We start from the raw sequence: 24077 nt of genomic DNA on the forward strand, positions 1-24077 counted from the left end.
ACTAAAGAACACAAAGGTTGAAACTAACCTTTTCTTCAGATGAAAGATGAGTCTAGTCTTTCATTTGGTATGTACTGTGTGCCTTGAAAGATCACTCCAAATCATCAAAAATGGCCGCTACTGAGAGGGAAGTCTTTTGAAAATTGGCGGTGCCCTTTTTTGGAGTCAAGTCATCTAGACATGAACACACATCTTTCTCTGATTCACTCTTATTCACTCCCAGCCAGGTTGCCAAGATAACCCCTTCGGTAGCGGCCATTCTAGACCATTTGGACCGATCTTTAAGGCACACACAATTCGGGCTACGTAGGCATGCTACATACCAAAAGAAAGATTAATACCTTTTTGTGTCTTTAGTCATCAGTTGTAGAACAAACTAAACAACTAAAAGGCAGCTTTTAGTGAAAAGATACATTTTACTTTGACACAAATGTATATATATAAATGTATGTATGTATATATATTTATCCCAATATCTAAACAACTATGCTACAATGTAACACCACAAGGGAAGGCTTCCTTTACATGAAAATAACCATTAATTTACCAATATAACACCATCTACTATTTACAACATTCACATTTGAAACTGAACTTTATGTGCACAGGAATGTGCACACAAAACTTCCCTTCAATATGAAACCTTGTGCTACACGGCAATATGCCATTCCACTTCCTGCTTGCTGTGTGTGTGTGTGTTGGGGGGGCTTTAATAGAATGGGGGCTAGCACTCAAAGTCATCCAATCTTACCTTTATGCATTTCCACATAGTATCAGCAATTGGGAGCTAATAGGAGGTGAAAGAAAAGGGGGGAAAATACATGCAAATACATCCATATATCCCCCTGGGCATCCGAGAACGGTGGATGGTGCGTTCAATGACCCTCAAAAAAGTAGGACAAATCGCAGCTTGCATTAAACATTCCGTTGTAGTTGCACTTTGAATCGTTTACCACAAAGAGATTTGCCTTGCTTATTATAGATAAAAAGTTATTTCTATTTGCGATTAAATGCAATTAATTCTGAGTTAACTGTGGACAAATGTAATTAATTGCAATCAAATACTTGAATCGATTAACAGCCCTAATATGAATAATTTTTGCTAGTAAATGAATTAATATGTATCTCCCGTGATGGAAATGGAGCCTTGGTTCTTCTTGGAGGTTTTTGAATGTGGATGTTAGTGGATGCTTCAGTGGTAAGTCGCCATGCAGACGGTAATATGGATGCTTCAGTGGTAAGTCGCCATGCATAAGGTCTCATGTGGTCCTCTCCCTCTTTTGAAGATGATGGAAGATGCTGATCAGGTACCGGTTGTATTGGAAGTTGTGTGGCGGGCAGGCCATGATTGAAAGGCTGCCCTAGACGTGTTTTCTTCTGCTTTCTTCTCAGCCAACTATCACCTTTTGCTTCTTCCTGGTCATGCCAGTGTGCTGTGGTGTCGGCTTGACTTTGTGTATCATTGCCTGGATACAACTAAAGGCTGCATGATGCTACAGTGTCGTCACCATGACGACTCTTCTCACCTTACCTGCCAACATTGGGAAGGTTTTCAGCCCCAGTGCAAGCATGACATTTAGTGATGGGGTGTGCACCCTTTTATTTTGAAGGCCTGACTTTACCGACTACTGAATGTGTTAGGCCAATGTTTCTCCAGCAAAATATAAAAAAGAAGACAAAATGTTTCCTGGTGAAAGCGGAATAGACGGGTATGCTCCTGATGGCGTCACCATTCTCTTGGGGGGGGGGACATAGTTATATAAGTGCTGATATTTCAACATTTCACTAAGACGCTACTCAGTTTGCTCCTTTATTTTGTTCTTTTGCCGAGTTTACGAATGGAGCTTTCCCAGGAGGGGGAAACAGGAAAGGCAACATTGCGGAAATGATGGATGTCTACCCAATCACAGCTTAGTGCTCTGCATCACCGTGACCCAGGGTAGACTTTTTGCTGAAAGGTTTGGCCCTGTAACGGTGTAATGCTGTAATGGTATGATGTCATGTAACACATGACGCTGTAATAGCGTGACACAGTAGTGGCATCATGCTGCTACAGTAGCAAACCTTTCAGCATAGCACAAAACTTGGATAGGTTAGTGATTTTGGTATCTGTCGTCTTTGGGACCAGGTCGTTGGGTTGAAAAAAATATATATATGAATGGGTTTCTGGTTATGCGTAATGGTGTGACACTGCAGTGGCATGAAGCTGTAATGGTGTGACGCTGTAATGGCGTGATGGTGTAGTGGCGTGACGCTGCAGCACGGTGAAAGTAATGGTCTTGATACCATGTGTGTTCCATGCCACTAAGGTGTGTGACATCCAGGGAAACCTGCAAGATGGCAGTCAGGTGGTGGTGTCGGTCATCTTCGAGAACAAGTGCGAGAGCTTCCTCAAATCGATGGAGTTCAACGTCCTGGACTCGCTCAACTCCAAGCTGCAGAGGCCAGAGGGGGCGGGTCCACACGACAGCCTCACTGTCCCATTCCAGCTGCCCCCTGGTGAGTCATTGTGTGCATTTCATCTCCTGCTTGGCCTTTTATTGACTTCATAGATCAAATGATGACCGATGTTGGAGCATTCATGAGGAGTCCTACTGACCCTGAATGACCTGCTTGCAGGGGTGTCCAATGAAGCACGCTTTGTGTTCAGCGTGCAGAGCATCATCATGCCACAGAAACTGAAGGGAACACTCACTTTCATTGTCAAGGTTAGGAACCCTCAACATGTTCCACCATCCCACACAATTCCTAAAAACTCCTCCTTTGCCTCCACCAGAATGAGGAATCATCGACTCATGAGAAACTGGACTTCAAACTGCACTTTACTTGCACCTCCTACCTGATCACCACCCCATGCTACAGGTGAGGCCTCCACTAGCCCCCCATCTCTTGACAAGCACTAGAGGGCGGTACGTGCCAGGAAGCTAAGCCTTTGGGTAAGACGATGTGTTTGCTGGACATGCAGACAACAATGTCAACAGGTTGTCAACCTTCTAAAAATATCATTTAACAAGACAACTACTGTACATTTAAAAACCACTGCAGTAATATAACAGCAGCAAGTGGTCATTTCATGGGAATAATTCACAGACTTTAGTATCAAAGTGGCAGTTGGACTTTTTGGCTGGAGAAAAGGTTTGACCGTTAAAAACTCAGAAGTCAGAATATTATAGGAAAAAGGCAATAATTGAACAATAATTACCAAGGAAATTGACAAGGTGAGTTCAAACATTTAGAAAATAACTGTACAAACGGAATAAAGTCAAAATATTAAGAGGAAATAGTCCTATTCTAATGGGAGAAAAAGGTAACAATTTTACAACCATAAACTTGTAATATTCTACAGATATTATATCATTATATTATTCAGATATATTATTATATAAAACTATTCAACTGACTATAAATTATCTATGTAATTACTTCCAAACATTGTAAGATGATGAGAAACAGGATAAAGTTGCCTTTTTTTTGGAAAATTAGTTTGGGGCAAAAGTTTAATTATGAGAACATACTACAAGAGGAAAATGTGGATTTAAGAAGTTCAAATCTTTGAAAAAGAAAAGGAAACAAAAGAAACAGAAAATATATATCATTAATTCTGAATGATCCACATGACCCCCATCAACACCCCAAACATGCTGTGCTTGTTTGCTTTTTGGTTTTCTGGCACAGCGATGCCTTTGCAAAGCTGCTGGAGTCCGGCGACTTGAAGGGCAGCTCTGTCCGACTGGAAGGAGTCAACATGCCCTTCCACCATCTTCTGGCCAGGATCTGCTTCCATCACCACTTCTCTGGTACGTTGTGCTGCTCCTGACACCTCATGACAGTAATGCCTTAAAATGCTCGATCAATGATGATGGTGATGTAGAGTTAGGCGAGCCAGCCTGATTGAAATCGTCACGGTTAGACCAGTCTTGTTTCTGCTACTTGTTGATTTGAACAGCTGCTATCACTGTACCACTACGACTGTGATACCGAAGAACACAATGAACAGGACAACATGGAAGGCCTGAAAGCTCCCTTTCTGGGCAGTACAATGCCATAGCCATCCATGTCAGAGGTCAGCAAGGAAATGGCTGCATAAACAGTCAACAAATGCACTGAAGACACAAGGTGCTCTAATTACTGTGGTCTGGTCTCTCCTGTCACATTGAGACGGGATCAGCGGCGCCTCTTGTGGCTGCAGCCAGCAGTGCAGGCGATGTGTGGTGACGATGTGCTGTGCTGGCAAAGGAAGTTATGCTGAGTTATGTTGCAGTTGTGGAGAGGATCGACTCGTGCGCCTCCATGTACAGCAGGTCTGTCCAGGGTCATCATGTCTGTCTGCTCGTCAAAACCGTGAGTGCTCTTCTTATTGGCTCGTCCCACATGAGCGTCCAGGACTGACCGCTTCCTTCTCTCGCAGTCCGGTCAGACCGTGTCCATCGACGCCAAATGTGACGAGTCCACGCTGCTGGGGAACGTGCTGGACGAGATCAAGCAGACCTTCTCTCAGTGCTGATTGTGTCCGGGGTCGACCCCACCCCCCCCACCAACCATCTCACTGAAACGCATCATGATCACAACGCTTCCAGCGTGGCCCTATTTATTCTTCTTGAAATGTCTCCTCTCTCCCTGGTGGCTTCTTTCCTGCTATGCACCCTTCTCACCCTCTGCTCTGCTCTTGGATGGCAGTCTGTGGCATCATGTGACCTCATGTTGACGTCACGTGACATCATGTTAACATCATGTGGCATGTTGACGTCATGTTGACATTACGTGACATCACGTGGTCATCATGTTACAACTGGACTTTTGCTGATGATGGCTGATATTGTGTTTTTACTCTTTTCAACACTTTTGGTTTGTATTGTTTTTTTTGTCTGTGCCGTGTGTGTGTTTGCGTGTGTTTGGGCCTTGGAAGCATGTCTCTTTGTCAGACTCCAAAACAAAGGGCAGCCCCCCACCCCCAGAGCGTTGAAGCTAACTTCCTGCAGGAGATGGTGTTGCTATGAAGGTGTGAAGATAAAAGTCTGACATCCATCCTTCTCTGACAACAGACCCCACCAGCCCTCGCCACAAACTCTCTGTAGCCTAGCTCACTAACGGATGTGCAGGGCTTTTTGCCTGCGGGATATTTATATATATATTTTCCCCAAATTGTTTTTTGTGGAGAACGCCGTGGTGGTAAAATCAGGTTGGTTTCGGTGATATCAATCCCATACTTTGTGCAAACGCTCCTAATGTGTCTGCTACATTTTCAGAAGGAGTATACAGTATCTGAAATCAGAGGATAAAGAATAAAAGACATCATACAGAAGAAACACCCTATTGGCCCCCCAAGGTAGCTCCGATAACTACAAAAAACACCCCAATGAGGTGAGATTACCTCTACTGTGCAGGTGAGCAAATCAGGTGCTCCTTTTTCTCCTGCCTCTGACTTCCCTTGAGCTCACTTGGAAACAAACATTCACTTTCCGAGGAATTCCCTTTCCGAGGAAGGATGTCGTACCAACTCCTCTACGATGAGGCAAAAGAAACCATTGAGCACACCAAGAACCTGAAACACAAGCCATGGTGTTTGAAAATTGTCACAGCAGCTGCTCACGTGTGCCCCAATACAGTGCACCTTGCTGGGCCACAGCAGGTGTCTCCTCCCCCTGTATCCTCTGCTCCTCATGCTAGTAGTCATTCATGATAGTTCATTCGGACTCATCCAATCCTCATTTCTTCCTGTCCTCCTTACCTCCAGGGGTGCACCAACTACACTTGTATGACAAAAGGTTCTGGTTTATCTGTATGATGTCAGTCTATGCTGTACGACCGCTTGTGAGCTCCACTTAACACAATATCCCAGTTTATCCATCGAGACACTTCAGTTCACAGACAATCAATTTCCTTGGCTAGCATATGAAAGTAATCAAGTGTACAGCTAGGATAGCAGTACTTCCTGTGCACTGCAAATGGGTCAACAGCATTATTAGCCATTGTTGTGTAAATAAGACATACTCATGATCATCACGCACCGCCTTGATGATCTTAGGCATGGAAGTGAGCTAAGCTGCTCTGGAATCCTCCACCTTTCATCCTTCCTTGTTTCCCCATTCTTCACAATGTCCCAGTCTTGTGAACCGCAGTGCTGTCAGCACTCGTACAGCCCCAGACTTGATTGACACAATTATCTTTCTGCTCACACTTTTACTGCGAAGTATTTACACAGTCGTGTCTATCGCTCTCCAGGCTATAGGTACAGAGAGTTTCTGGATGAGGACATCCCAGTGGGACTGGTTGCCTAAGAGTCATTATCAGTATTCATGGATCTTGTGAGAGCTTTGTTGCACCTCCTCTGTCACATGTACCCGAGTGTGAACGGCACGCTTCCCATTTCCCCCCAACGCAACTCAGGCTGTCCAGCCCCCACCGATGTAGACCACACTTACTCTTACCATCTGAACATGATTTTAAAGCGTGCTCCTGTCAGTGTCCCACCCAGTGATGGGCTATGCCAAGGTGGGGGTGCAGCAGACTAGTGAAGGGTGACTAGACGGGGAGAGCCTGTGAAGATGTTTGTGGCCTGAAAGTCAGCAGCCGTTCCATGACTTTGTCAACTCCATCGGCCGTAACCATGGGAATGTCAAACAAACCCAATGTTTCCCATTCCATCCCATGGCTTATCTGTCATTGGCACCTGCTCCTACTCATCTTTTCTTTCCATTTTGTATACCACATGATTTGAATGTACTTTTTTATGAACCGTTTGTCTTTCTTTTCCACACATTCCATCTTGTCCTTTTTTTCTTGATTTTGATGGCCTGTGTTTTTAGCCATTCCAAGACAAACACATGAATATTCTTGGACGGTATCAGCGATGAACCAAGGGATGGAGAGGATGCTGAGAGCTTGGGGGGTTAGGGGCTTCGTGATACAGAAGGTCATAATCCAGGTTGAGTTGTAGTTTTATTTTGGAATAAAGGTTTGGCTTGTGACGTGGACATATACTCTCAACATTGATGGATTTCCAAAGGTCCTGTGTCTGTATTTGTTTCTCCATATTATCCCGCTGTAAAATGTCATATGTTTCAAAAAGGGGGCTTGAATTGCATTCACTCCCTCCAGATATCCAACTTCAAAGTGAAAATAAAAGCTGTAAGATGCGACTGTCTTTTACTGTATAAAGGAGAAAGCACAAAGTTACAAGATGGCGACATGCCTGACATAGAGATGTTTTTTTATGTGACATTGCCATTTAGGGTATCATAGTAGTCTTGGTGTTGAATTACACCACATCAGACAGCTCCATTTCCACTTACCTCGTTTAGCTACAAGAACCACATTTCCCATCAGTCCTTACGCGAGTTAGCAAGGACGCTACACCATTCACCAAGCCAAGTTCAACGAAGGCGTCCGATTTTATGGCATACTGCGTAAGCTTTTAATTTAAGACCATTTAACTCAACCGATGTTTTTTAACATTAGGAAAGGAAGCATTTACAATACATTAAGTGTTGAATTACACCACATCAAACGGTTCCATTTCCGCTTACCTCATTCAGCTGCAATAACTCAATTTCCCATGACATCTTGCGCGCGTTAGCAAGGACGCCGCACCAGCACGGAGCCAAGTAAAGTTCAACAAGGGCATCCGGTTTTGGGATATCCTGCGTAAGACATTTGTTTAAGACAATTTAACTAAACCGATGTCTTTTTTTTTAGAGCGGGTAAAGGAAACATTCACAATACGTGCGACAATTCCCGCTAGCACCCATGCTAGCACCCATGTTATTATCGTGTGTTCCTTTACAGCTTTTCAAAATATAAGTGACGGATTAGGACGCTTTTAACTAGAATTTTTCTTTCAGGTTAGCCACCCTTATCGAAAAGTGTCTAAAATGGAAGTATAATCCGAATGTAGCAGTTTGAAAATCTTCATCGCTGTTCGACGCCCCCGCCCCGTCATTGGTGCATTATTTAAACGGATATTCATTCCATATCATGTCCTGGTTTAAAGAAATGACGCGTGTTTGACAAAGGGTATCACGCCAATTAAGAGCCTTTTTCGCACGCTTTACAGTTCATATAACCACATGGTTATTGTCTGGTTTCATTTCAATGGTATCTTCTTGCCGTGAGAGCGATGTGTTGGCTTTCTGTAGGGCTCACCGACAGATTGGCAAGCTATTATTTCGAAAGCCCCTGCCGGAAGTGAGTGCAAGGTGCGTGAGATGATAAATTGAGTAGCGCTCGCCGGGTTTCTTCACAATAACACAGGAAGGAACAGCATTTTTTGCTCCAGTAAAACCGAGTAACGCGTGGAATCGATGCCGTTTTGAAGAAGCCCGAAAAAACAAAGTGCCGTTAAATCATTGTTGTCCACGGAAGTCCCTTTTAATGCCTGTCTTTGTTTGTTGTTAGCGTCTAGAGCTGTGTGGCTGCCAACATTTGTCCAAGTGGTGGTTGGAATATGGCTCAGCATGGACATCATGTAGCCAGTTCACAAAAAGCACTCATGCTGGAAATGAAAAGTCTGCAAGATGAGCCGGTGGAAGGCTTCAAAATAACTTTGGTCAACGAGTCGGACATGTACAACTGGGAAGTGGCGATCTTCGGACCTCCCAACACACACTACGAGGGGGGCTATTTTAAGGTGAGTAGCTAACACTAGCTAGCAGGACGTCTATTGTTCCTTTACTAGCACCTAAAGTTGCCTTCTTTATCATAAATTGGCCTGAAAAACCATAATTTAAAGCTTTGAACATTGTGGCATTGTCTTTTAAAAACAAGACGGCTGCCAGCGTCCCCCATTAGGCTGTATGCTCTTGAGTGCAAGTTAACCATAGTCTCTATTCTAATGCTAATAAAAAGTTAGCATAACAATAACATAGCATAATACTTCTTTGTTTTACTCATTATTCGCCCATTCTTGGCTGTGTTATGTATTTATGAACGTCTATTGGTGCCTTCTTTTTAGTTTTTCTAATCTCAAAACACGTTTAAAAGCTTTCGGGAAGAAGTTCTTTATTAATAACAAGAACGCTGACCGGATTGCTACTAAAATAGCTTAATCACACTTGTATTTTACTAGGACTGTCAAAAATAATGCAGACAAAATAATTATTTTCCCTTAATTACGATAACATTTGTAGCGTAATTAACGCATGCGCATCATGTCGAGTCACATTTCTCTTGTCATGACAGAACAATAGCCTCCTCGAGGTCTGCCGCTCGTGAATAATGTTAGTCTCACCTGGACACACCAAGAACGGTTGGATTGCAACATATACTTCCTCATTGTCACGAGACGACAACGAGGTGCATTCAGGGACACTCCGAGCGTCACAAAAACGAATTCTGATTGTATGTGTGGTCGAAATAAACAGACGACAAAGTGGCTATTCTTATCAATCACTACTGTACCTCTTACTGCGGAAGTACATATTTCTGCATTTATGTATGCTCAGAAATTACAGTAAAATACATCTACATTCCTAAAGGTTAATTCTACTTAAATTACGTGCTGTCTTTGAACGCAACTCATCTTTGCTGACAAAGTGAGCTCAAATGTTCTGCCAGTATTAAAGTGTTGGGCTCTTCATATGGAGATGTTGACCTACAAACATATCAGATCACTTTACCTTCTCTTCATATAATCCATTAATAACGAGCATATTTCACATGGAGTCAAATGGTGGTGATCGTGATGAATGTATCATTTCAACTGTATCTTCTTGCTATTAAGGAACCCCCCTGTTATTATTGTTGATATTTGAAGTGCAAGTTAAGCTAAGGCTCTATTGTAACTCCAGGAAGAACCAATCTATGTTGTATCTGTCTATGTCTATTAGTCTGTTTGTGTGTCTAGTTTCAAGTCGTGGTGGAATGTCACATGTCTATGTTGTGATGACCTTTTGACCTGTTGATTAGCAGCTGTTAGTGCACTCCAGCTTTCCTTTTCTCCATGGCGGGTTATTTTGCAATAAACATACATGGACACCAAGGCAGCCTCAACACTAGGCTGTTTTGTTAGGACACTGGATTGGGCAGAAGGATGCAGTCCAGTGTTTCTATGCAAAATATGTTGGTATTCATTTGTGTCCTGTGGGAATCGGCTGTTTTAGGCAACTGTGGATTATGTAGCGCTAGCCTGACTTCCATACTGGATCGTTCTGTACCATGGCTTTAGTAGTGTGTTTAGTAGAGTGACAAATGGCAATTAAAGAGATAATGGGAGGGTTATGCAGCTAATTATTAGAAGTAGTTTGAAGAACACAGAACACTCATGCAGCTCAGGCATTTTCAAAGTCAACACTGGCCTGTGTGGTTCCTCTGTGGTTCCTCTGTGGTTCCTCTGTGGTTCCTCTGTGGTTCCTCTGTGGTTCCTCTGTGGTTCCTATGCTTACAAAAGGCTTTTTCATTGTGGTGCGCCAATGCTAAGTGGTATAGAAGCTGTGTTGTTGGCATACAGTGGTATGAAAAAGTATCTGAACCTTTTGGAATTTCTCACATTTCTGCATAAAATCACCATCAAATGTGATCTGATCTTTGTCAAAATCACACAGATGAAAAACCAGTGACTGCTTTAACTAAAACCACCCAAACATTTATAGGTTTTCATATCTTAGTGAGGTTTGCATGCAAACAAGGACAGAAGGGGGAGGAATAAATAACTAAACCCCTGCCTAAGGGGCCATCCATAATTTTCAACATTTTCACGAGCGTACAAACCGTACGAGGGGGGGAGGGAGTTAAGACATCAACGTACGCTTTTTTGAAAACCAGAAAATGTCGATGTCTGTATGTTCGAACCGCGGGACGCAGTCAAATTTTAGCGCGAATAGACTGGTCCCCTGTCGTCGTATGCTAGCGCGAGAGCGTACCAGTCCACGCGATACTCCACGTAGCTCTGCGTGCTTCGCATTCCAACACAACAATCAGACAATGGCCGACCCCGGTGATTTCGATTACCTATTTTTGTTTCATCAAAAAGAGAATTACTGCCATTCATCGCTCACCGAGCAATGCATACAAACAATACATCAATGTTTACTGCTTTGTGCGTTCGGAAAGAAAGCTGTCGCGGCTGGCCAGGCGGCTTGAAAAGGTTCCAAATCGAAGGAATCGAGCAGGGCGGATTTGTTCCGAAGTGCCGTTGCGAAAATGGAGAAGACCAAAACTAAACCGACCATCCTGAATCTATTTGCCAGCTCTGTGTTTATTTTCTATATTATTATTATTTATTTTCTATATTTATTTTCTGAATGACTCTGTGGTGGTGAATTTGACTTTGTGGACAGTGCAGTAACAATCAATGTGATTTTCACTACCTGTGATACACGGACTAGACTATAGGTGTGATTGTTAAGCCTTTTCAGTTGTGGCATCTTTATTGCATACTTCGCATAGAGTTGAGTTCAAGGGTTGTGTCCATCATTTCAAAGAAGATTTTATCTCCTCAGGCTTTTGGAAACCAGGGGCAACTCTTCTGCTCCTTGAGTAATCATGTGTGTGTATACAAGAAGTATTCCCTTGTTTAAAAAATCCTGTGGAAAACAGTTGTTGCATCAGGACTTTTCTACATGTATCATTTGATAGAAAGAACAATACAAAAAGACCAAATTTGTAATACATTTGTATTTTCTTGAAAGAAAAATACAGTAAACCTCGGATATATCGGATTCAATTGTTCCCACTGGTTTTGTCCGATATAAGCGAAATCCGTTATATGCGTATACCGGAAAACGTCCGCCACATTCATTACACGCAATGCCATGGGGGAACTTTCTTTGATCCATGTTCACAGCCAAAGCTGAAGATTATAACATCTTTGTATGAATTACAGACATGTACATGAGCATGTACAACGAAATAAAAAAAAATCTCAAATCTGTAGAAATGCCTTCTTGTTGCTATTAGCGAGGTCACCGGCGTCACAGGCTATTGACAAGTCGGCAAGTTCCCATACATTTCAATAGCATGTGACATCATTATCGTTTGCACTTACGTTTATCGTTTGGTTTCTAAACCTCGCTAATAGCAACAAGAAGGCATTTCTACAGATTTGAGAATTTTTTTTTTTATTTCGTTGTACATGCTCATGTACATGTCTGTAATTCATACAAAGATGTTATAATCTTCATCTTTGGCTGTGAACATGGATCAAAGATGGATCAAAGGCCACGATGCGGCCATCCGATATATGCCAGGGAAATTGGGACTGGAGATTTTGTCCGAAATAGGCGAAATCCGTTATAAAAAAATCTGATATATGCAATGAATTTTTATTGGAAATGCATCACAGAAAAATTGGTTCTTTTTTATCTGTCCGTAGTGAGCGAATTTCCGATATATCAGAGTCCAATATATCTGAGGTTTACTGTACAAAAAAGAGGCATTTGATATAATTTTTTATCTTGCTCGTGTTCAATACAATGTTGATGGGCAGTGACTGATTGACCAGAGTCCCAAAATACAGCCAGAGAACATGATTGGATTGGATATGTTCGAATTTCCTGGCTGTATTGGGTCAGTTGGTCATGGACCTATCAACATTTTTCATTTGGGATTGTACTCTTTTTAGGGGGGGGGGGGTTTGCTCAAAAGAGTACTCTTTGTACTCTTGTGAAAATGTTTAATTATGGATGGCCCCTAAGGAGACTTAAAGAGCAATTGAAACCAATTTTTACCAAACAATTTAAGTCAGGCGTGTGCCCAATCACTGATGAGTGGCTTAAAGCTGCCCTGCCCACTATAAAACACACACCTGGTAAGAATTGTCTTGATGAGAAGCATTGTCTGATGGTTCGCTCAAAAGAGCTGTCTGAAGACCTGCGATCCAGAATTGTTGATTTGTATAAAGCTGGGAAAGGATACAAAACCATCTCTAAAAGTCTGGATGTTCATCAATCGAAGGTTGAAGAAGTTGTCTAGAAATGGAGAGAGTTTGGCACTGTTCTCTCTCCCAAGGAGTGGCCGTCCACCAAAGATGACGCCAAAAGTTCAGCGCAGAATACTTAGAGAGGTAGATCAACTATATGTAAAACAATGGCCAAGAATGGTGTTCATGGGAGGACTCCACGGAGGAAGCCACTGCTGTCTAAAAAAACATTGTTGCTCGTTTAACGTTGGCAAAAAGGCACTTGGACACTCCACAGAAGTTTTTGCAAAATATTTTGTGGACTGATGAAACCAAAGTTGAATTGTTTGGGAGGAACACACAACGTCATGTGTGGAGGAAAAATGGAACAGCTCACCAACATCAACACTTCACATCATGGTTTGGGGCTGTTTTGCTGCCTCAGGGCCTGGACAACTTGCAATCATTAATGGAAAAATGAAATCAAAAGTTGATCAGGATGTTTTGCAGGAAAACCTGAGGCCGTCTGTCAGACAGTTGCAACAAGACAATGAACCAAAACACAGAAGTAAATCAACTTCAGAATGGTTTCAGAAGAACAAAATACATGTTCTGGAGTGGCCAAGTCAAAGTCCAGACTTTAAGATGCTGTGGCATGACCTCCAGACAGCGATTCATGCCAGACATCCCAGGAATCTGATTGAACTACAACAGTTTTGTAAAGAAGAATGGGCCAAGATTAGTCCTGATCGATGTGCCAGACTGATCTGCAGCTACAGGAAGCGTCTGGTTGAAGTTATTGATGCCGGGGGGGTTCAGTTACTTATTCCTCCCCCTTCTGTCATTGTTTGCATTAAAATATGAAAACCTATAAATGTTTGGGTGGTTTTAGTTACAGCAGATGCTGTTTTTTCATCTGTGATTTTGACAAAGATCAGATCACATTTTTTACCCTTTTACTGAACCATACTCCAAAGATGGTGATATAATGGACATGGACTTAATGTGCAGACTCTCAGCTTTCATTTGAGGGTATCACATTCAAATTGGATGAAGGGTTTAGGAGTTTCAGCTCTTTAACATCGGCCACCCTCTTTTTAAAGGGACCAAAAGTAATTGGACAATTGACCAAAAGGCTATTTCATGGGGAGGTTTGGGAAATTCATTCATTATATTACTATAAATTAAGTAGATATAATGCCTGGAATTGATCTGAGGTTTGGTGTTTACATTCGGAAGACTTTGCTGTGAAGACATGTGGTCAAAGGAGCTCTCCATGCAGGTGAACCAAGCCATCCCTAGGCTGTGAGAACAGAAAAAACCCATCAGAGAAATTGCTATAATATTAGGAGTGGCAAAATCTACAGTTTGGTATATATTATATATATATATATTTAATTTGTCCAATTACTTTTGAGCCCCTGAAATGAAGGGATTGTGTTTAAAAACTGCTTTAATTCCTGGCATTTTAATGCAATCTTTTTGTTAACCCCACTAAATTAAAGCTGAAAGTCTGCACTTGAACTACATCTGAACTGTGTCATTTCAAATACATTGTGGTAGTGTGCAGTACCAAAATTAGCAAAACTTTGTGCCTGTCCAAATATTTATGGACCAAACTGTAACTCCCACTTATTATCCTGCACGCCAACAAAAGCTTTTTTTCCCTTTATATGTCTGTGTTGTCTTCCAAGCACAGAGTCTCCACCAGGTTCACCATGAGACAGTGGCATTTTGCAGCGTGCCCCCCCTCCCAGTGCACTGTCCCTTTTATGGTAATGGTAATTGGTGTACGGTACTGGGAACGGCGGGTACTGTTTTACTGTTTTACACCACTGGGAACGGCGGGTACTGTATTATGCCACTGGGAACGGCGGGTACTGTATTACGCCACTGGGAACGGCGGGTACTGTATTACGCCACTGGGAACGGCGGGTACTGTATTACGCCACTGGGAACGGAGGGTACTGTATTACGCCACTGGGAACGGAGGGTACTGTATTACGTCAGTGAAGCAGAGAGTCCACAATGTCTGTACACCCTCTTGTCCATCAAACACTGAGCATGTTCCCACAGTGTTTGTGCTACTTGATCATCCGTCATCATAGTCACATTCATGATATGAGCAGTGTTTGTGCTGCACTGAGTGGCATACAGTGTTACCATGGATGGAAAGGCAAGGAGGACACCGCTCCAAGAGACCGCATCACAACCCAGGAAGAATTGTTAGCGCTAGCAAACCCTGCAGTGACTGAAAGGTTTTTTGGGGGGATGAAGGACAAAATAACATGTGCAACTTCCACATGGAATGGAGGAAAACTTGTTTTCACTCTTGTGTGACATGCCATGTCTCACTACATGCTGTGTGAAGGTCATGTCATGTCATCAGTGTATAAGCGCTATTAGTTCTGATAGTGTATATGATGTTAAACGTAGCATCGGCAGTGTTGTCATTGTACCTTTGCTTTTACTGTACAAATAAAAAGTCCCAGCAGGGGTAGAGAGACAGTTTCAGGTTGGACGTCTATCAGGGATCCCTACGCCTCTACATAGAATGCAAGGAATGAAAAGTGTGCCTGGCCATCTGTTGTAGCAGGTCAGACATGGGTCCCTGTAGTGTATTGTGTAATAGTATGTAGTATGTTAAGTCAAGCGTGCATCCTTCATGGTTACCAGTGAGAGAACCCGACCCACCTGTGGAGGGTTGAGCAGGGCGGGGTGGTGGGGATCATGTTCCCCACCCCCCGTGGCGGTGTCACATGGTGAGGGAAGATTCAGAGCAATGTACTTCTTAAAGAGCTAAAATAGCTTGGAGAAGTTTCCATCAAGTACAGGTCATGATGTAACACTCAATCCACTGCTGGTTCTGGTCCATGATCTGGTCCATGAAAGGGTCCTTGACTTGAATCATCAATGTTGCTTAAATATGTTCCACTGTATGTTGTACGTGGTTCCATTTTTGGACGCCAGTGATTGTCCAGAACGACCTGCTAGCTTGCGTATGAGGCAGGGTATCAACCATGTGTTGGTGGTTTTGAAGGAGAAAGGAAGGAAGGAAGAACATTTAGAACATGGACATAAGCTTGAAGACATAGAGATGAAGATTTGTGGCATTTCCAAACACAGAATGGTAAGGCTAAATGACTCTGGACTTATCCTTCAATTAGTCTCTTAAACGGCTTCTTCGTGAGCGTGAAGGGCTCTTTGTAGCCGTTTTGATTGACATTTTTACAGGGGGACTGCAGATCAATACTGGGGCACGTGTCCCAGTGAAATCTGTCTGGTGACGCCGCTGCCCCCCAGTATGGCAGTGAACAGATGTTCATATAAGAAGCCGTTTAAGAGACTAATTGAAGGATAAGTCCAGAGTCATTTAGCCTTACCATTCTGTGTTTGGAAATGCCACAAATCTTCATTTCTATGTCTTCAAGCTTATGTCCATTGTCGCGATCATGGAGTAGTGTTTCCCAGACAGTATGTAAACAAAACATGGCTTACTACTTCAGTGGTCCTTCTTGTCATTTCTTTCCCCGTGTGCTGGCGGAATAGCATCTTTTTCAAAATGCATTCATAGCGTACCTTGCAGGCAAATGCTTCTTGTCAAGGTGTTCCTTCATAGCAGTCATCACTGAAATGTTCACTTCCTGGACATGACACCTTCTTCTAAATATATTAGAGCTTTCTAGACATGAACTAACACCCCTATAGGCACTTTAACATTGGTATCATTAGACAATATAGAGCATATAAGCAGAGAAACTCTACATTGTAGGGATTCAGAGATGAGTTCGAGTTTGCTGTGGGCTGTGGCCACAACAGTAACTCGTGTTATTTGTACCTATGTTTGCTGCTGGCTCGGGTGTCAGTAATTGTTACATTGATGAGACGATGAAAGGAAAAGAAACATTTGAGTCTGTTGAGTTTGTTATGTTAAGATGTTTTATTTCTCTTATGTGTACAATATTGGATAATACAATTCTGAAGGTAGTTATAGGGCTGTTATTTCATGTCAATAGGGTTCTAATAATGTTAAAGTGGATTTAGAAGGTGAACTGCTTTTTTTGTCTTTTGTCTACCATATTTTGTAATGGTAGGGTAGGACCATAGGAGAGTTATTTCACATCTAGAGGGCTAAAAGCATATTTAGAATGTGGTAAATGGGTTTTCTTTGTCTTTCTATGTCTTATTTTCTCTTATTACGTCTACCTTATTGGGTAATAGTAGTGTAAAGGTTACTATAGGGATGTTATTTCATGTCGACAGGGCTCTAATGTTCATTTGTTCATTCATTTTCTACTGCTTGTCCTCACCAGGGTTGCTGGAGCCTACCCCAGCTGTCTTCGGGTGGGAGGCGGGGTACACACTGGACTGGTGGCCAGCCAATCACAGGGCACATATAGACAAACAACCATTCCCACTCACATTCATACCTATGGACAATTTAACCTAGCATGCTTTTGGAATGGGAGTGGGGGGGAACCCACGCATGCACGGGGAGAACATGCAAACTCCACACAGAGATCTTATTTTCTCTTATTACATCTGCCAGTTACCAGATTGGGTAATATTAGTGTAAAGGTGACCATAGGGGTGTTATTTGTTGTCTCAGGGCCTCTAATCATGTTAAAAAGTACAACTGCTGGCTTTTACCAGCGGCCTGAAAGCAAGCCACTAGCCAAAACATTGTGTACAATTGCAAGACTGGCTTGGTGTGAGTAGAATGATGATATTGTGGTTGTCCTCATGCAGGGATGTAGAAGTGTGCCGTGTCGCCTGTTAGTCTGCTAGTTGAAGCGTTATCTTTCATCAATCATCTTTCCTATTCTATGTTCTTCCACTCTGGTGCCTGTGCAGTAAAAGCAGTGTTCCATCCAGTACTCCTGTGCAGCTGTGATGTTTTTCAGTGGGGGTGACCGTGACCCGCCCCCGATGGGCTGTGCATCAGGCGCGTGGCGTCAGAACGCAAATAGCCGCCTGAGAGACTCCCAGACCGGCCCATGAAAGCCGATGAGGTGGTGACACATGTCTGCACCTCGTTTTGTCATATGGTTGTACTGTACTACTACAGTAGTATAGTATGGTGTGTGTGGTGGCAGGGCACAGCAGGAGACACTTGGTGGAGGTTGTAATGAGGAAGTATGAGTATGACGTGGTGTCATGCTCAAGGTACGCTGGGTGCTGCAGGTTGGTCTTCCTTATATTGGTTACAGTGGTCCCCTGTAGGAAGGTAGGACTGTTCCCATGGAACAACTTCTGAGCCATCTTCAAAGGACAGTTTGATCTGACAGTAAGCTGCATGATATTCTTTGGTATGAATGATGTCATGGAGGATGTTAGAAGGTGGGCACCTTTCCAGCAGACTTGGAGGTGGTGCCCTAAGGCCAGTGTTTAATGTTGAGTCTTATTCTAGACATGGCAAACCTTTTTATTCTGGACTAAATCCCCTCACCCTCTGTCCTGTTCCCATGGGAGCTGTGGCGCCCACCAGCTGACCGTGCCGAATCAGCAAACATGCCTGTGTGTGTGTGATGGGAGATGCTCCCCCTGCTGCCTCCCATTGCAGGCTTAATGAACGGGAGGGGTTCCTTGCACAGTGTGTAGTCATGGGCGTGGCCTCTCTCCTATAACAGAGTATGGGTGTGAGTGCTGGATTGTCTTGGGTTGCTGTGACAGCTGGAAAGGCACAACCCCCCCACACACACACACCCTGTGTGCATGTCATGCCAGTGCCAGCCTCCCATGCCCCCTCCCTCCTTGCCATATTGTGTTACAGTGTCATGAAGTCCTTGGTGGGTTGGTGCTGATCTATTTTCATCTTCTCAATGACAGTACAGCTTTATACCTTTACACCAATTTGCTCATAATATGCTGATACGCTCCTATTTCATTCTATCTATCCATCTTTTATTGGTCCTCCTGAGGGGAGCGTCCATGTTGTCACATAAGTGTAAATGGCGCCCCATATGGGTGGTTCCCAAACACTTGACCTGCTAGCATACATATAGTCCAGCTATACTGTATGTAGGGTGACCAGATCCCAACTCACCATATGAGGGACAGTGAGTATGCTTGTGGGGGGAAATGTGGGACGCAGATGACGCTCGCGGCGGACATACATATATATACATATGGCATAGCTTGCCAACTGTTCAGTAACATATAATATATACGACTGTAACAAAATAACAACTATAGATCTACAAATAAAAACATTCATTCATCTTATCCTCCCGAGGGTCGCGGGGGGTGCTGGAGCCTCTTCCAGCTGTCTTCGAGCGAGAGGCGGGGTACACCCTGGACTGGTGGTCAGCCAATCACAGGGCACATATAGACAAACAACCATTCACACTCACATTCATACCTATGGACAACTTGGAGTGGCCAATTAACCTAGCATGTTTTTGAATGTGGGAGGAAACCGGAGTACCCGGAGAAAACCCACACATACACGGGGAGAACATGCAAACTCCACACAGAGATGGCCGAGGGTGGAGTCGAACTCCGGTCTCCCAACTGTGTGGGCACGTAAAATATATCAACTATGTTGTAGTAGTTGATAGTGGTTGTACAGCACGTATAATATATCAACTATGTAGTAGTAGTTGATCGCGGTTGTACAGCATGTATATCAACTATGTAGTAGTAGTTGATAGAGGTTATACAGCATGTATATCAACTATGTAGTAGTAGTTGATAGAGGTTATACAGCATATATAATATATCAACTATGTAGTAGTAGTTGATAGTTATACAGCATATATAATATATCAACTATGTAGTAGTAGTTGATAGAGGTTATACAGCATATATAATATATCAACTATGTAGTAGTAGTTGATAGAGGTTATACAGCACGTATAATATCAACTATGTAGTAGTAGTTGATAGAGGTTATACAGTACATATAATATATCAACTATGTAGTAGTAGTTGATAGAGGTTTACCGTGGCTAAGATACAGTATATATAATATACAACTATGTGTCGGTGTGTAGCTTTGCCGTGTAGCTAACGTCTGGTCTTGTCTCACCCCAAAGGCTCTCCTCAAGTTCCCAGTGGACTATCCCTACTCCCCACCCGCCTTCCGCTTCCTCACCAAGATGTGGCATCCTAACATTTATGAGGTAAGCCAAACGGTGTCAAGTTGTTGCAGACCCATGATGCATTGATAATACTTGTGTGCCAGAATGGAGAAGTTTGCATCTCCATCCTGCACCCTCCGGTGGACGACCCCCAGAGTGGTGAGCTGCCCTCAGAGAGGTGGAACCCCACCCAGAATGTGAGGTAAAGAGCCTGTAGCTAATAGCTTTTATAGCCATCAACTAGCATGACTTTGCAGTCATATTGCCACAGTAACAGTAGATGCTCCAAGGAAGAATCCATGACATCTAGATAAAGGGGATAACACAGGAATCAATGATGATGATAATAATGATGATGATCGTGTGAATTATTAATAGTGATCACGTTAGCAAAGACGAATGGTGGCTGTAGGCTGGAGCAGATGGGTGGTGTTGACACTGAACCCTCATCTCCTGGCCCAGCTCCCTACCTGTGTCCTTCTCATCCTCCTCCATCACCTGTCTCCCTCACCCAGGACCATCCTCCTCAGCGTCATCTCCCTGCTGAACGAGCCCAACACCTTCTCCCCGGCCAACGTGGACGCCTCCGTCATGTACCGCAGGTGGAAGGAGAGCAAGGGCAGGGACCGGGAGTACATCGACATAATCAGGTAGGCCTGGACCCCTGACCATCTAACCATCTCCATGTTGGACACATCAACATCATTCTTCATCACTATTAACAGCATTTTGTCCATCGCTAACTCCTAATTAATCACAGATAAGACGTAGGGAGGTAAATCATTCAATAGGCATGTCCATGGGTTAAGCATCATAAAGCACATGGGGAGGGGGGGGCTATATGCCCTTGGTAGGGTCTCCCAAGGCAACAGGTCCGAGGTGACGGGACAGACCAAGAGTGATTCAGAAGACCCGTATGAACAAAATCAAGAGGAGGAACCGTACCTTGCCCGGATGTGGGATATCGGGGCCTCACCCTGGAGCCAGGCCAGGGGGAGGGGCTTGATGGTCGGGCCTTCACCCGTGGGGCCCGGCTGTGCCCAGCCCGAAGAAGCCACACGGGTTGGTCTGGTTCTTGGGACATGGAATGTCACTTCTCTGGTGGGGAAAGAACCTGAACTTGTGTGAGAGGTTGAGATATTCCGACTAGACATTGTCGGACTCACCTCGGCCCACAGTTTGGGTTCCGGAACCAAACTCCTCGAGAGGGGCTGGACCTTGTTCTACTCTGGAGTTGCTGCAGGGGAGAGTCGGCGAGCTGGTGTGGGCTTATTAATAGCCCCCTGGCTTGGTGCCTCTGTGTTGGAGTCAGCCCCGGTGAACGAGAGGGTCATTTCCCTATGATTTCGGGCTGGGGAAAGGGTCCTGACTGTCATTTGTGCGTATGCGCCAAACGGCAGTTCGGAGTACCCGGCCTTCTTGGAGTCCATCAGGGGGGTGCTGGAGAGCACCCCAGCTGGTGACTTTGTCGTCCTACTGGGAGACTTCAACGCCCATGTGGTCAATGACAGTTGAGGAAGAGGTTCTGGCTTCGGGCTGTGACCTTCAGCGTTTACTGGGACGGTTGGCATCTGAGTGTGAAGCGTCTGGGATGAGACTAGGTACCTCCAAATCAGAGGCCATTGTTCTCAGTCGGAAAAGGGTGATGTGCTCCCTCTGGGTTGAGAATGAGGTCCTGCCCCAGGTAGAGGAGTTTAAGTATCTCGGGGTCTTGTTCACGAGTGAGGGAAGGTGGGAGCGTGATGTCGACAGATGGATCGGGGCAGCCTCGGCAGTAATGCGGTCGCTGTACCGGACCGTCGTGGTGAAAAGACAGCTGAGCCGGAGGGCAAAGCTCTCAATTTACCGGTCGATCTATGTTCCCATCCTCACCTATGGTCATGAGCTTTGGGTCATGACCGAAACAATGAGATCGCGGATACAGGTGGCTGAAATGAGTTTTCTCCGTCAGGTAGCTGGACTCACCCTAAGAGTTGGAGGGTTCAGAGTAGAGCCACTTCTCCTTCACATCGAGAGGAGTAAGTTGAGGTGGCTCGGGCATCTAGTCCGGATGCCTCCCGGACGCCTCCCTGGTGAGGTGTTCCGGGCATGCCCAGCCGGGAAAAGGCCCCGGGGCAGACCTAGGACACGCTGGAGGGATTATGTCTCACAGCTGGCCTGGGAACGCCTTGGTGTCCTCCCGGTGGAGCTGGAGGAGGTGGCTGGGGACCGGGAAGTCTGGGCTTCCCTACTGAGACTGCTGCCCCCGCGACCCAGACTCAGATAAGCGGAGGAAAATGGATGGATGGGGGGTGTCTTAGTACAATGATAACATAAGTACATATAGCTGCTGATTAACTTCATATCTGTTTTGAAAACATTTCTTTATTCAAAACATTTTGCTAAACTTTGTTGGACGGTCCTTGAAGGCACCACATACGTAGCTGCACAGATTATCAGATTATTATTTCTAGCCTTATCTTTCAGCTCATATTAGCTCCAAAATGCTGATGCTGTGTGGGAATGCTTCCAGGCACGAATTGATGAGCTTATGGAGAGCTAATGTGGATGTTTGTTAGTCCAGGCTGGTACTGGTGGATGCTGGCTCTGTATTCATTTAGTGCCCTAGTGTTTTGGAGGCGAGGTGTAGCCTTCCTTTCTATGTTGCTATGTGAAATCAATGCACCCAGGTAGGAAGTTATACTAAAATACTCCAAGTATAACATGTTAGCTTCAATGTTACTACATGCTCACAGCATGGATAGAAAACCTTGGAGTTTTTTGAAGGTCTTTGAATAACCACCTTTCTAGCCATGACATGCATTCATCACCTGTCTTATACCTTTATACCCTGTCGTATACCTTTAGAGGACAGAAAAGACAAAGACGTGTTCATGTCTCACATAAGGGTGATGGCTAACAATTTTTGATGCGGGCTTTGATTTCCACATCACTGACTCTGACTTCCAGAGATGTTGAGATGTTGGGGTTTTCGCTCCGAGCATGCTCTCATTCATCCATCCTCTTCTCAACCACCCTACAGGAAGCAGGTGCTAGCAACCAAAAGCGACGCAGACCATGACGGCGTCAAAGTCCCTGTGACGCTGGACGAGTACTGTGTGCGCACCCAGGTGCCACCCACGGACGACGGGTCCAACCTGCTGTATGACGACTACTACGACGATGAGGACATGGAGGATGACGAGAACGACAACGAGGACTGTTGCTATGACGACTCGGGCACAGAGGACTCCTGACCTCCTTCCTCTTTGGGACTTTCAATCTCCCGCCCTCATCTCTCACCACAGACCCCGCCCCTGCCTCCTCCTCTTCTTCTTCCTCCTTCCACATGTGCAGTCAGTTTGTGCTGAAATGTTTTTCTTTTTCTCACACACACCACAGAACAGTGGTGTGTTGGTCTTTTTTGAAAGGATAAGGACAAATGTAAGACGGATGAAGACCAGCCACCTGTGATTAGAAAGCTGTGAGTGTGCTTTTTGAGCCACTGCCTCGCTGGTGCCTTTCCCCCATCATTGCCTGCATGGCAGCGCTTGGGTTGTTCTTGGTGACCCTGACGTGATCTCCAACATTGTGGATGAGATCATGTGAGCGCCCTCACCTGCTGGAACGCTCCTGTATTTCCTGCCAGCGTCCGTCAGACGCGCTGGCGTCTTGGCAGTCAAGCAGGGAGCGCAGACAAGGAACGGTGCTAAGGCTCCGGCCAGGCGCACACCCCCACCTGCTGATCAGCGGCGTTTGGTCTGTGCTGCATGGTGTCAGGAAGGGGTCAGGGGTCAATGTGGGCGTGATGTGTTTGTGTATGGGCTGTGCAGCATTCGGGCTGGGCTTCGTGGAGCCAAGGAAGACCGGCTTCACTGCAACGTGAGCCGAGTAGCATGGCGTCACTGCTCTGCTTTCTTCAACAAAAAGAGCTCAGGAAAACAAAACATCTTTTTTGGCTCATGGACTGTTTACACTTAGCTAGCTTGGTATGCACCAGCGCATACTTTTCACCATCACTTCTTTTCTTTTTTCTTATGCTTTGTAAATCTATTTAAAAAAAAAAGTGAAATAAAGAACTTTATATGCTTTTTTTTGCTTGTGCCTGACCATTTGCTGTCATCTCTCGTAGACACTAAAAGGTGTTGAGCGGTAAAAAGGTAAGACTTATTGATTCTACTTGA

The 24077-nt window shown here is 44.4% G+C and overlaps 2 protein-coding genes across 6 annotated transcripts in view; both read left to right on the forward strand.

Moving 5' to 3' along the window:
• Window positions 1–7137, forward strand: part of ap3d1 (adaptor related protein complex 3 subunit delta 1) — a 35227-nt gene extending 28090 nt beyond the window's left edge. For all 3 annotated transcript variants that reach the window (XM_058074329.2, XM_058074331.2, XM_058074330.2), the window contains 6 exons: window positions 2310–2499; window positions 2620–2708; window positions 2777–2862; window positions 3676–3797; window positions 4262–4341; window positions 4409–7137. In XM_058074329.2, the coding sequence (XP_057930312.2) occupies window positions 2310–2499; window positions 2620–2708; window positions 2777–2862; window positions 3676–3797; window positions 4262–4341; window positions 4409–4504 (663 nt within the window). In that variant the 3' untranslated portion in view covers window positions 4505–7137. The remainder of the gene's footprint in view (window positions 1–2309; window positions 2500–2619; window positions 2709–2776; window positions 2863–3675; window positions 3798–4261; window positions 4342–4408) is intronic.
• Window positions 7138–7539: 402 nt separating this feature from the next.
• cdc34a (cell division cycle 34 homolog (S. cerevisiae) a) lies at window positions 7540–23986 on the forward strand. Of its 3 annotated transcripts, none has more exons than XM_058074340.2 (6): window positions 7540–7644; window positions 8395–8626; window positions 19870–19956; window positions 20019–20116; window positions 20430–20564; window positions 22937–23986. In XM_058074340.2, the coding sequence occupies exons 2-6, from the start codon at window positions 8444–8446 to the stop codon at window positions 23148–23150; spliced, it is 717 nt and encodes a 238-aa protein (XP_057930323.1). In that variant the 5' UTR covers window positions 7540–7644; window positions 8395–8443; the 3' UTR covers window positions 23151–23986. The 3 variants fall into 3 exon arrangements, with proteins under 3 accessions (XP_057930323.1, XP_057930324.1, XP_057930322.1); XM_058074341.2 differs by lacking the exon at window positions 7540–7644 and adding an exon at window positions 8177–8195; XM_058074339.2 differs by lacking the exon at window positions 7540–7644 and having other exon boundaries at window positions 8204–8626.
• Window positions 23987–24077: the final 91 nt, after the last annotated feature.

Source organism: Doryrhamphus excisus, linkage group LG4, assembly GCF_037039965.1.
Source record: "Doryrhamphus excisus strain RoL-2023G ecotype Guam linkage group LG4, RoL_Dexc_Guam_v1.1, whole genome shotgun sequence".
In the NCBI taxonomy this organism is placed as follows: domain Eukaryota; kingdom Metazoa; phylum Chordata; class Actinopteri; order Syngnathiformes; family Syngnathidae; genus Doryrhamphus; species Doryrhamphus excisus.

Coding starts and splice junctions, on each gene's coding strand:
- cdc34a (XM_058074340.2), top strand. CDS start 8,444: ATGGCTCAGCATGGACATCATGTAGCCAGTTCACAAAAAGCACTCATG. Junction 8,627..19,869: donor ACGAGGGGGGCTATTTTAAG/GTGAGTAGCTAA, acceptor CTCACCCCAAAG/GCTCTCCTCAAGTTCCCAGT. Junction 19,957..20,018: donor GGCATCCTAACATTTATGAG/GTAAGCCAAACG, acceptor CTTGTGTGCCAG/AATGGAGAAGTTTGCATCTC.